Consider the following 13,653-nt stretch of genomic DNA (forward strand, 5'->3'; position numbering starts at 1 on the left):
CTAGACAGATATACTCTATGGTAAAAAAACCCCTCACTTTTAAAGCAGAACGTATTTTTAAAAAGCAAAACTGAACTTAAAAAGTTCGGACATCTCCGCAGCATGAAACTAGGTTAAAGGTCAAGTTAAAATGGAGGTCGTGGGGGTGTTTCTACGATTATGTTTGCTTTTAGCAGTTTTTTCCAAATTTGTGAACTCAAATAAATACACAAAGGATAAGAACATGGCGAAGGATGAAATTATCAAAATGGAGCGACCATTCCGCATGGCAAAAGTTAACCTTCTGTGGGAAAAAGCGAGAAAGGTTAGTTGGCATCAGCGAGCGTGGTCGATGTAACGCCAAACACATGTTGCATATGAACACATCTTCTCTGTTATAGCCGTTTTAATGCGTTATGACTTAGATCTATATTTGTATAAATGAGTGGTCATTATATGAACTTAATTGTCCATCCTTTTTACCGTTTAATGACACGTTATTACAAAACTTTAGAACTAATTAAGTAATGCTGGAAGGGGCATATGCTATGAGAGGATTTGGCTTTCGAAAATAAGAAAGCACCTTGAAATGTCTTTAGAAATATCATATATGTATACTCTGTTTTGATCTACCTTTAAATTCAGGTTGCCTGTGGCAGTGTGCTTTTAAATTTATATAAGGCATTGTTGGTTTCAGAGACTTTCCAAAAATCAACTAGCTGAGCTTTATGCTGAACTCAAACTTCATGACAAAAAAGAACTTCAGTTAAAACAGATCATAGCAGATGATTTGGATAAGGATGGAGAAAAGGCTGCACGCATCAGAAAAGAATTCAGAGGCATGTCAAGCTATTCTTAAAACAATACTAGTAGAATTTTTGCCTAGTAGTTTTTGAAAGACAGATAAAATTCACAAATTTTAGCAACTATAGTCTGAGTAATTGACTTTAAAAAGTAAGATTATCATGTTGTTTATTGTTTTAAAAAGATAAGCCATATTCATGCTTTTCTTGTATATCACAATATGAGATGCCTTTCATTTTTTTATTGATTAGGTATAATGATAAAGTATGATTTAGATGACCATTTTGAACATGAAGAAGATAACGAGGTGGAGAAAACTTTCAATTCAAAACCCCGCAAAGAGGCACAGTTAATCAATAAAAAACTAAAGAAGTTGTGGAAAAAAGCAGAATATGCTGGATTCTCAGGTGAGAGTCATGTTTTAAAGGGTTGTTGTTGAGGCTTAGTGCTAAATTAACTTTTAAGGAATGTCTAGCATGAAAGGTGGCAGTTTATAACGATGTCTCATTAGTGTTTTATGAAGAGGAATGTTATGGTGGAATCATGCATTTGTGCACAAGTGTTACTCTGAAATATTTCATATTGATTTTGAGAAAAAAAAAGATAGCAAAAATGATAGTATCAAAAAAGCTGACTCTGGTTTCACAAAGTTTCCCCCCTCATTTTTCAGCTCAAGAACTTGAAGATTTAAAGCAGGAGTTTTCACATTACCAGACAAGACTTGATGAGTATCACCAGTTGTTAAATGAAGCAGATGAGTGGCAAGGTTGGTATAGGAGATTAAGAACTGGAATAAGGCTTGCACATTTTGTTTTAGTCAATTGAATGGTATTTATTCAAAACAGTGTAAAACAAGAAAAATGCACCTTTCATTTTATCTCAGAGTAAATTAATTTTAATATTTATTTTTATGTACAGACACAGATGTGTCTGTACATATTGCCATCACCTGCGTCTGTCGTCGCCGATCATGTCGCCGTCGCCGTCGCCGTGCACTTTCAGCGTTAACACCATAAGTGGAAGACAGTTTTACTTTTTGGTTTTATATTTACAGAGCTGACTAATATTCATAAAACGCATGTCAAGTTCGAAAATCAGCATGATCGGCCCATTATTGTAGAATTTATGCTGTTTTTTCACTTTTTAGCATATATGCAACACTGTTAACACATTTCAAGGAAAACCGATAGGCCTGTTGTCATGAAACTCACAGGAGTATTCAGTCTTACTAAAATGCAGATCAAGTTCGAAAATCGGCATGATCGGGCCACTATTTTAGTAGTTATGCTGTTTTTTCACTTTTCAGCATATATGCAACACTGTTAACACATTTCAAGGAAAACCGATAGACCTGTTGTCATGAAACTCACAGGAGTAATCCATCTTACTAAAACGCAGGTCAAGTTCGAAAATGGGCATGATCGGGCCACCATTTTACTAGTTATGCTGTTTTTTACACTTTTCAGCATATATGCAACACTGTAAACACAATATAAGAAAAACAGATGGGCCAATTGTCATGAAAGTCACAGGAGTGGTCAATTTTACTAAAATGCAGGTTGAGTTCGTAAATCAGCATAATCGTGCCATTATTTTAGAAGGTATGCTGTTTTTTCACATTTCCTCAGATTCAATTTTTAGGCATGTTAACAGTCTCATTATTAAACTAATAAGATACGTGAAAGTGTTTGTTTGACATTTCCTGCATCTTTACAACATTGTTAGTTGATTTTGTAAAAATGATGGTAAACATGTTATCGTGTATTGTGTTATAAAGTGTCAAAAATGGAAATAAACTCATATCATTGCAGTTTGTCAGATTGAATCATTCACTATGTTCAGAATCTCAGAATGGAAGAAATTGGACATTTAACACTGCTTTATTGATATTTTTCCCATCTCATCAATTTTCTTAGTTGATCATATAAAAATGGCAGTAAACTGTTAATTTTGTTTTATGTTTAAAATTGTTAAAAATGGAAAAAAAAAAATTTCAGAACAGTGCTGTCTTGTTTACATTTTGGCATTTTCAAGTTGTGACTTTGAAGTTCCATGGGCCTGAAGACCTTTGCTAGTCACATTTTCTGAATATCCATGATACTAATATTTTATTATTAAAAATTGATGGTCATTATGCTGTTAAAAATTATGTAATATTGCATCAAAATTTGAAAAAAACCTAATTTGGGCACTGCTCCCATGATGACCATTTAAGAAAAACCATGTCAATTACTGTTCTCAAACAGTACAGTAAATATATATAAATGTGTCTGTACATATTGCCATCACCTGCATCTGTCGTCGCAGTCATCGCCGGCGCCGGCGCCTTGTTTTAATAGAAATTTAAGTATAATGACAGATAATGATCTAGTTGTAGAATGATGTGCATTTAAGTACTTTGACATGTTTCTATTACATGCAAGAGTGTTAAATATTTTAATGCAAAGCAAACTAAATACAGATTATTTTAAATACTCTAATGTTTGACTCTATTTCAGATGTTTCAGATAATTCAATCAAAAATTTTGAAGACAATACAATAGATGGACATAAAAAGAGATCTATCAACTCCGACTTGAAGAAAAGGCATAAAGATCTTAAGATGGATTATGAAAGGCTAGAATTTTTGGCTAAAAAAGTACCTGATGGTGAAACGAAATTCACTGAACCAAAAGTCCACGAATTGTGGATGCAGGCTAAACAGGTTGACTTTAGTCCAGAAGAATTAGTAGCATTTGAGGTAATTGGAACTTAAGAAAATCACTGAGAAGTTCCAGGGGCCGATCCAGAGATATTTTCTGACAGTCTTCCCAATTATCTTTGTCGATCTATTCTCTATTTTAGACCATCTTAAGACTGAAAAAATTAGATTCCCGTCAATGTAAACTTTAAAATTTGACCGTCTTACGGAAGACCCAGAAGACATGGTTACCAGGCAAATTATTGTTTATGAGTTATAAAAAAAAGACTATCAAAGGTTCATGAAAACTGTCCTTTCTTTACTTTTTATAAGTTTAAAATAAAATATGTTTTTTTTCCTATACAGGAAGAACTCAGGCATTTTGAGCATAAACTGAAGAAACATGCTGATATGACAAAGGAATTTGAAGAAACCGTCAAGGATTATAAAAAGAGTGGCAAAGACATCCCTTTGAAAGTTGAAAAAATGGATGAGAAAAATAGGGACTATGCCAAAAAGGTAAATGTATATAAATAAATGCAAGTATGGTTTGTCTGCTTCAACTTTAGAGTTTTTTTAATTGTATGAAAAATTTTACAACTGTAAATGATGTAAGTACTAGGGAATTCATAATGTTAAAAGTGGTTGGCATCTTTATGTAGTATAAATAAGTAGTACATTGTAAAATCACTGTTTAGTCCATTCTTGGTAAATAGCATAACAATATATGTTCATATTTCTTATAGATAAAGAAGCATCACACAGAGCTGCAAAGGAAAATAGACAAGAGACACATAGAGTTATAGCCTTAATACATACCAGCTGCCAATGATTTGATCTTTTTCTTATTTTAGATATATTAATACATCAAGTTAGAACCAAATATTTGTATTATGGTAATAATTAATCAAGGAAGTGAATTCAATCGAGAAAAAACACAAACATTAAAAAGATATATTAGAATATTTGACACCATTTCTGATTTTTTTACACTTTTCTATTTACATTATGTGACAAAAATATTTGACATACAGCTGATTTCCCAAATAGATCTGACAAAAGGAATGCTGCTTCATTGTTAAAGAAGTTAACTTCTGCAATTCCAAGGTGCTTTCTTAGTTTGTTAATGAGGTCTTTTTGTAGTTTTTCTACAGTACAATATTTACTGGACCCATTTTTTGCATTATTGTTTGAAAGCACACATTTTAAAAATGTGCATTTCTTCCAAGTACAATTTTATTCTTGTTACTCACATCTTTTAGAATAAAGAAAGTTATCCTTGGACTTGTTTGCTCAATAAAACATTTAATCTGGTCTCCATTAAAGGGATAACAACTGTTCGTAAGATATCCATATTTCACTATAAATAAATTGCAAACAACTCATAGAAATATAATAAATTCAACTTTACCACCCAAATGGCGGTTGACATATTTATTCCAGAGTTAGTGCTTGTAATCACATGACCTCACATGACAGATGGCTACACACTAATCTCTAAAGAGAATGTAACAAAAAACCAAACTTTTTAGAAAAAAAACAGGGACTAACTTCGAATGTGGGAACGGATTCATTGGGAAGTATGGGAAAAGTGTCCTTTACCCCAGGAAAATTCATTTTTTGGCCAAAATTAACAGTTGTTATCCCTTTGAAAAGCAAACAATGGCTCTTAGCCAACTAATTTAAATTTCACAATCTTAAGGGCTTCTTAAGATGCTTTTTTCCCATTCACTATGCCCTTGGAGCAGAATATATTTCTCTTGATGATGATTGTTATTAAAGGATTATAAGAAGTGTATATGACTGACTCAAATCATTTTCAAATTAAGCTGAAGTGGATGATAACAGGGATGAGAAGAGTTTAGGCATCAGTCACAAGTGGCTTTTACAGTATACGGAATATCTTTCAGAGTGTACTATGAATCTCTGTGAAGAGAAATTGTGATCACACACGTACCTATCTAGCACAATGCAAACAAGTACAAACAACTCTTCTGTCCTTTCTTTTTTATTGTTTCTTTAAATGCTAGGCATAAAACCACAAAATGCAGTCATGTAACCTTCAACAAAAACTGGCCAAAACTGATTCTGATTTTCTTGATTTGCCACAAGCACAATGCTTTAAAACTGTTCATACAGTTAAGCATAGCCTATTCAGATCAGGCATACTAATCTAAATTTTCATCTGACCTCAATGTGTTTTTAAACTGGCAATTTATGTAAGAAAACATTATGGCCAAATCTGAAATAATGAAATCTGTGACAGAACATGTTTCATCATGAAGAGTTCATTAAGTTAATGCATTTTAACAGCATCAAGACTCCTCATTCCATCACTCAAAAAGTCTGTGTGTTGTTACAATTGTATATTGCCACAATTTTGTGTAACTATATTTGATTCTTCATCCTTGACATGGACTGAATAAAATAAAAAACCCACCAAAGGCAGTGTCAGCTAAAGAGTAATGGTAAGCATGAATTATTTAAAATACTGTCTTGGGGGCATATGACTTAACATGTTAGTAAAGTGCAATATTAAAACTGACAGGCAATCACTGTCATCCACTATCACTACAGTTTATGAACTGGTCCAATTTTCATGACAAGAAAATACTTTTGTAATGTTGTGAGCATGGTTTTGACAGATAAACCTTTGCCACTTTTCAACAAAAAGACTGGTTTAGTAATTTTTATGTTGCCAAATATATGATGTCAATCATCAAGAACTATAAGTATTGATTTTCATTAAACACCGTTGTAATTGAACAAAATTAACATCAAGCATTATAATAGTGCTACAGAAGGGCACACAAAATTTGACCAAACGATTATAGGGCGTTTCATAATTTGATCTCAAAAAAGAAGAAAAATAATAGTGCCATTTTAATTGTGCAGAGAGAATCCTCCCGTGCACAGCAATGCCTACAGTGGCCATGTCATCCAACTCCCTTGCAATGCTTGGCCATTATGAATGCACTGCACTGTTTAGCACCCTTATTTAATCCCTCCAGTTCATGTTGTTCCTTTCAAACTCATCAAATTCTTTTTGTGAAATTTCATCTACCTCATCCTCCACCTGCAACAATTAAAATAAAATAATGATAAATTCATTGACATCCATAAACCCTTTTCAACAAATTACAAGCACTGGGCTCCCTTCATTAACAATTTCTGAAGACTCTTCACTCTCCGACTATAAATGAATGCTCTTTTTGAATGTTTCTTACAAGCATGACTAAACAAAAATAGTTAAATTTACTCTATGTGCAAATTTATCCCTTTTTTTCATAAATACCTGAACAACTTCTTTAACTTCAGGAACATAAAACTGCAGCATATTCTGTACTCCATGTTTCAGAGTGACTACAGAGCTAGGGCAGCTTGTGCAGGAGCCTTGCATTTTGAGCTTCACAACCCCACTTTTTTCATCAAATTCCTGGAAGCAATTCAAAAAGCCCTATTTTAAGTTTTTTGAAAAAATTAAGAGCCCTTTTACCAGAAAAATCTCTTTAAAACATCACCATCTTGCACAGTCAAAATTAACAACAGTCCATTATCATGAATTACAATCAATAGTTAAAATTTGTTAAGAGTGAATGTTATATCATGTTTGAAACTGCATTTTTTCCATAAATGGCCTCTTAAAAAGAAGCACTTGTAGATGGGAACTTGTATCTTTAAAGAGGTAAAGACGCTACACACAAAACCTCCCCTATATGGTAATTCATTGAACTATTCAAACGGGATTGAATAATTAATTATATTAATTGAAACAACAATCTCTTGGAACTTCGCTGCAATCATCATTGTACCTATGGCAGATCTTTTATAGTAATCTTTCTTGTAGAGATTCAAACTAAATAATTTCAGGTTGGGGTTCCAAATGGAACTCTTTGCTGTGCAACAAAATTCAATCCAGGGCTTTGCCATCAAGTCCAAATGTGAGACTGGGAAAAAATGGTTGAAATGATCCAGTTTTTTTAACAGTTCAATTAGTTACTATTCTGACTGAAAACAAAAGAAATCTTTAGTCAAAAACAAATGGAATCCATGCAAATGCAAAGAGCTGACAAATCTTCCATACCACAAAAACAATGTCCCCTCCATCTTCTTGTACTGTGGGCCTGATTCTGGTATCCAGGAGTTCCTTGATCATGGCAACCGTTTCACTGTCTTCAGAATCCACAGCTAGAAAACATAAATGAATTTGTTATTTAATATTTTGCTATCAAACAGTTGTGGCGCATTAATAACATGTGTAGCACTTACAGCTATACAAAACAATTTCACATTTCACAATCAAGAACTATAATTGTCGTTTTAAGAAAAATTTCATATTTTCATACCATTTCCATAACTGATTTTTTCTTGTTAAAAGGCACTCAAGTTTTTATTCATATTATATTCAAACTGAACTATTTTTTTTGTTGTGGACCTAAACCTATGATTTATCTGAAGTCAAAGCAGTCTAAAATTTAAAAACTATTTTATTTTCAAAGGAATTCCATTCATATTACAATCATATCATCTTTTGTTTTATTTCCTTTTGGCTTTATTAAGTGTCTACTCTCATATTACTCATATGATACAGTCACATACAAGCATCAAGGTACTATTTTACTATAGCTTGGGAAATATAACAGTCTATATTGAGGCAAGCACAGGGTGTCAGAAAATGAGAACCATGTAAGCGAGGTGAGGTGAAACATGGATTCACAACCCTTGATTGAGCCTGTGTGCAAGTTTTACAGTGTTAATTAAGTGTTGTCTTAAGTTTAGGTATTAGTGCACAGCCTGTAAAACTACAAATGGTGCCCTATCTCCTGCTTAGGAGTATACTGAGAATATTTAATCTCTTTCCATAATAATTATTCATCCAATGGTTAGTTTATTTTGTATTATGATTTTCAAAAATGAGCATATAATGCTAGAATACTGAATTTCCACCTTTATATGTATGTATAAATAAATATGTCTCTGGAATAAATATGATTAAAATATAATTACTGTCATATCTTACCTTAACATATTTCTTTCTAACTTACAGTAGTGCTCAAGCTCTGATAGAAACAGCTTGAAATTAAGCATACTATTAATTAGTTTTCTACATTATGTCTTTTTGCTATATTTGGATGCAGAATTTTACTGTAACACTTCCCATATGAGATAAAAAATTATACAACTTCAACCCAGCTTTTCATCCATCCATTCTTCAGTCTATCCAAAACTGATCAACTACTATACAACTGAAAAAAGGGATTCCATTAACTATCTTCTTCAACTAGAGGATCAGAGAGGCGATGCCGCCTCCGAATATTGTACCACCAGCTGGAGCAAGCGCATTTGTATAGACCCCCACATACACAAAATAAGGGACACAGCCACCAGTCTTTTGCTTGACAAGCTGTAAAAATGCAATCAACAAGAATTTTCAAAATATGCAAAAAAAAAATATATAACTTAAAATGGTACAATCAAAGTTAAGTTCATCAAAAGGTAGGTCAAAGGTCAATTTCACAGTAAGATTGCCAGTATATGACTTCCTATTCAAGTTCAATAGTAACAATGGACCTATCTCTGCCAGGTTAGGAGTTAAAAGAGAAAGAAATTAGCAGAGTTCAGTTCATGGTGAAAAGTAGGTCAAAGGTCAATTTTAAGCTCACATTTAGATTGCTAGTATATGACTTCCTATTCAACTTCAATAGTAACTTTGGACCTATCTCTGCCAGTTTGGGAGATAAAAGGGAAGCAAAATTTGCAAAGTTCAGTTCATGGTGAAAAGTAGGTCAAAGGACAATTTCAAGGTCACGTTAAGATTGCCAGTATATGACTTCCTATTAAAGTTCAATAGTACCTATGGACCTATCTCTGCCAGTTTTGGAGATAAAAGGGAAGCAAAATTTGCAAAGATCAGTTCATGGTGAAAAGTAGGTCAAAGGTCAATTTCAAGGTCACATTTAGATTGCCAGTGTATGACTTCCTATCAACGTTCAATAGTAACTATGGACCTATCTCTGCCAGATTTGGAGATAAAAGGGCAGCAAAATTTGCAAAGTTCAGTTCATGGTGAAAAGTAGGTCAAAGGTCAATTTCAAGGTCACATTTGGATTGCCAGTATATGACTTCCTATTCAAGTTCAATAGTAACTATGGACCTATCTCTGCCAGTTTTGGAGATAAAAGGGCAGCAAAATTTGCAAAGATTAGTTCATGGTGAAAAGTAGGTCAAAGGTCAATTTCAAGGTCACATTTAGATTGCCAGTATATGACTTCCTATTCAAGTTCAATAGTAACTATGGACCTATCTCTGCCAGTTTTGGAGATAAAAGGGAAACAAAATTTGCAAAGTTCAGTTCATGGTGAAAAGTAGGTCAAAGGTCAATTTCAAGGTCACATTCGGATTGCCAGTATATGACTTCCTATTCAACTTCAATAGTAACTATGGACCTATCTCTGCCAGTTTTGGAGATAAAAGGGACGCAAAATTTACAAAGTTCAGTTCATGGTGAAAAGTAGGCCAAAGGTCAATTTTAAGGTCACATTTAGATTGCCAGTATATGACTTCCTTTTCAACTTCAATAGTAACTATGGACCTATCTCTGCCAGTTTTGGAGATATAAGGGACTAAATGGTATAATTTTGGAGTTACCATAGTGTGCCATAAATTTCCTACAGAAAAAAATTAATTAAGATAAAGAAAAGGTCATTTTGGTCAAAATTCTTGAAATGGGAGGTGCTTTGAAGTTCCAGATGTTCAAATTTGATGAAATAATGTCATTTTTGACCACAAGTTGTCTGCTTTGCCAAGCCCGCACATTTTGCTTTCACCACCAGTATATGACTTTTTGATAAAGCGTAACTCGAAAACCGTATGGAATACAAAAAAACGGAGACCACCTCCAGTGTTGGGCTTTACATGCTCTACAAAATGCAAAAAAGAATGGGTGTCTAGCATTAACGGTTCCCGAATTAGAGACAATTTTCAGTTTTGATATCTTATGGCCGCTACTCCCGTGAAAATGCACCGATTGACCCCAAATTCACGGAGATGAAAGATGACCCAAAGGGTAACACTTTCCATTAATATTATTAGTTAAGTCTGTGTGGTGTCTGAATAAGAGCGCAAAAAAATTTTTTTTCGGCAAAAATTTTGTTTTTTTGAAAATTTTGGCCCGTTTGACCTTGAAATAAAGGTCAAAGGTCAAATCCAAGGGCATATTTGAAATCTACACATATGACTTTTGGAAAGCTGTCTGTAGAAATTTTTCCCATAATTCCTTCCGTAGGGGAGATAATTAGCATTTAATTTTGCCATTTTTGGACAAGGGTGCATTGCAATGAGTGCCACACCTAGACCCCAATACCGACAAAGCCCAAATTTTACGTGGAACGAGTTGAGATTATAGGTGACCTAAATCCAAGAGATGGGTATGGAGGCCCTTACCGTCTAGGAGGAGAAGCGGTAACGGTGACTTGGCGGCGGAGCCGCAGGAGCCGGCGGAGCTGCAGGAGCCGGCGGAGCCGCAGGAGCCGGCGGAGCCGGCGGAACATACGGGTCGGGACTAAAACCATGAGTACCGCCAGCGCCTACGCTGGTGGTACAATAATAAAAGGAACACAACTGGATTGTTTTATACTGATTTTATGGGAACAAGTACCTAAGGCTATAATTTTGTATCCATAGCAATTTAGTATAAACAGTGATCTTAAATGACAAGTTAAAAATCTAATCTATCTTATCAACTGACATCCATGCACCATTTTTCTTAAAATACATTCATTCAATTCATCATATTATGCCATTATTTTCTTTTAAACAATGTTATGTTATGTTATGTTATGTTATGTTATGTTATAACTCTCAAGTCATCATTTTATACATTTATCTGCTTTGGTTATTATGTGGTAGACTAAAATTTTGGTCTAAAATCACAGCTCTGTTTTGAAGCCTACCTCTGGGGAAAATGATTCAAATACAACTATACTTGAGATGAATACAACAGTATTACCTGTGTCCTCGGCAGGTGGTTCTCCTGTTATGACTGGGGTCCCAGAGGCAAAGAAATCCATGATGGTGGCAAAAATATCTGGTTTCAAAATACTCCATGGTACCTCAGCGTTGATCTGGAGAGAAAAATGCATAATTTATAATCTACAGATGTGATATTTTTCATTCATCTCAGCATAAGCTGGTGGCAGCACTCCACCATCTTTCTGTATGGGGAAGTCTAGACAGAATCTACCAGCTGCAGCTTTTACCCTGCTTACAATATTAAAAGAACACTATGTGCCCTTGAAAAATTTCCAAAATTTTTATTTTCACATCAAAACAATCCACAACCCCACTTATTTTTCTCTATTCAGATATCAAAAATGATAAAACCCCTAAAATAAAAGTACCTGATGACCATGTTTTCTTCTGAAATGTCAGAAAGACCAGTAGTCCAAATGAATCATGATTAATTTAGAACTAAGTGATTTAATTAGAACCATGTTAGATCTTAGTGCAGAGACAAAGAAATCCATGATGGTGGCAAAATCCCATTTTATCTTGGTCTTATACAACATCTGACATCTATTATTTTAAACCTTTGTATGGAGATTTCCTTTCAATGAATTAGTATTTGGTTTTAAAGGTTACAGCTCACCTTGGTAATGCTTATGAAATCTGTGCCAAGCATTACAGACCTCACCCCATCTATACGGAACAGCTGTCTGCAAAATAAAAAATCTCCTAGACAGCAAAGCTTGAAAATATACAGACATTTAACAGCCAAGAAGCGTTTCCCATTGCTCCATTTCAACAGTAACAGGCACATTCCTCTAAACACTGAAAAAAATTAATCAACTTCATACTGTGTGCAGTGACCAACTTTATGAAAAGTGTGCATCTACATTCCAAAACAGATTTGCATTGGACTTGCATGTGTGTGTGTGTGGAGAGAAAGAGAGAAAGAGAGAAAGAGAGATGGGTGAAAGGGAAGAAGAAAGAAAGAGACTCCTGCCACATTAAAATGAGATCTTTTCATGCCACAGTTTAAAAGGCAAATTTCTGTTATAAGTTGGACCCTGTCTGAATAGCCCTTTTTTAATGTGGCAGAGGTCAGTATTGATATCTTACTTGACCAAGGGAGAGGAATGTGCTGTCCTGGCATTGGGGAAGTCCAGTGTTCCAGACTCTAACACCTGGACTCCTGGTAAGAATTTCAGGCTGTTGGGATTGGGGGTGACCTGGGTCTGGATAAAAATAGCCCTGGCTGGAATAAGGGAGGTACAATATCTGTTAGATAAAATTTGTTTTCAAATTATCAGCTCTACAGACTTTACTCTAATGCATACACAGAGATAAAACTTAAATCTGTTAAAAACATTATTAGTTACATAATTATGTGTAATTGCATTGAAAAATTAAATGAAAATTTTCTAGCAAAAAAGTGTAAATTAAATGCAATTAAACAATATTACACCTTGTGTCAGTTGAGATGTTTCACTTGGAACAGCAAGGAATTTTGGCGTGTTTATTAATTTATTGAGCACACTGTACTTTCTGTGGACTGCCCATAACTGGCCCTGGCGCAAAGATCTAAAATAAACAATAAGACATATTAGAAAATATATATATGTCAGGGGTTTTCTACATTTAAGATTGGAGCTCATTTAACAAAAGCACTTTTGATACTCCCAAGACCAAAGCTTTACTTCACTTCAATTCAGGACATAAATGTGAAGAACTAGCAGTACGGTTAACTAATTGGCATAAAACAGTTTATTTCTCTCTTATCAGTATTTCATCTAATTTTACCGTTTTTGATTTCCCTACGGTCAAAGTAGACTAAATTTTGCTCTGGAAGTTAAGAACATCTTTGCTCCTTGCCAGTGCATACAACCCTCAATAGTTATAATTAAATTGTCCACAACAGTAAATGTAAACATTACACTGAGCGGGGGGGAGGGGGGGGGGCTAGGGACGTAAGACATTCGCTTAAAATGCAGGACTGTCAAGTAAAATCTAAGACAACTGGTAATCACATGTCCCTAGAATGTATCAATTGTTGATACATGTATTATATAGTGGTCAGTGTCAAAACATGCTATGGTATAAGCAGAAAAAACGTGTCAATTCATCATTGTCTCTTTCACCTTGTTCACCTTGCTGCAACGTGCTTTACAGATAATTTTCTGTTGATCACG

At 34.3% G+C, this 13,653-nt stretch overlaps 2 protein-coding genes across 2 annotated transcripts in view; one reads left to right on the plus strand and one right to left on the minus strand.

The window, feature by feature from the left end:
• The first annotated feature begins 94 nt into the window (after positions 1 to 94).
• LOC106160419 (alpha-2-macroglobulin receptor-associated protein) lies at positions 95 to 6,900 on the plus strand. Its single transcript, XM_013537024.3, has 7 exons — positions 95 to 304; positions 677 to 818; positions 1,035 to 1,190; positions 1,454 to 1,549; positions 3,282 to 3,523; positions 3,830 to 3,982; positions 4,210 to 6,900. The coding sequence occupies exons 1-7, from the start codon at positions 131 to 133 to the stop codon at positions 4,267 to 4,269; spliced, it is 1,023 nt and encodes a 340-aa protein (XP_013392478.2). The 5' UTR covers positions 95 to 130; the 3' UTR covers positions 4,270 to 6,900.
• LOC106160420 (NFU1 iron-sulfur cluster scaffold homolog, mitochondrial) overlaps positions 5,454 to 13,653 on the minus strand; it is an 8,800-nt gene continuing 600 nt past the window's right edge. Inside the window, exons 2-8 of the mRNA XM_087007156.1 lie at positions 12,930 to 13,045; positions 12,584 to 12,719; positions 12,111 to 12,177; positions 11,472 to 11,586; positions 7,548 to 7,651; positions 6,759 to 6,899; positions 5,454 to 6,539 (exon numbers count right to left, since the gene is read on the minus strand). Of these exons, the coding sequence (XP_086863282.1) occupies positions 6,462 to 6,539; positions 6,759 to 6,899; positions 7,548 to 7,651; positions 11,472 to 11,586; positions 12,111 to 12,177; positions 12,584 to 12,719; positions 12,930 to 13,045 (757 nt within the window). The 3' untranslated portion in view covers positions 5,454 to 6,461. The remainder of the gene's footprint in view (positions 6,540 to 6,758; positions 6,900 to 7,547; positions 7,652 to 11,471; positions 11,587 to 12,110; positions 12,178 to 12,583; positions 12,720 to 12,929; positions 13,046 to 13,653) is intronic.

This window comes from Lingula anatina, chromosome 2 (assembly GCF_051362555.1).
Source record: "Lingula anatina isolate TDL-2025a chromosome 2, LinAna3.0, whole genome shotgun sequence".
Taxonomy (NCBI): Eukaryota; Metazoa; Brachiopoda; class Lingulata; order Lingulida; family Lingulidae; genus Lingula; species Lingula anatina.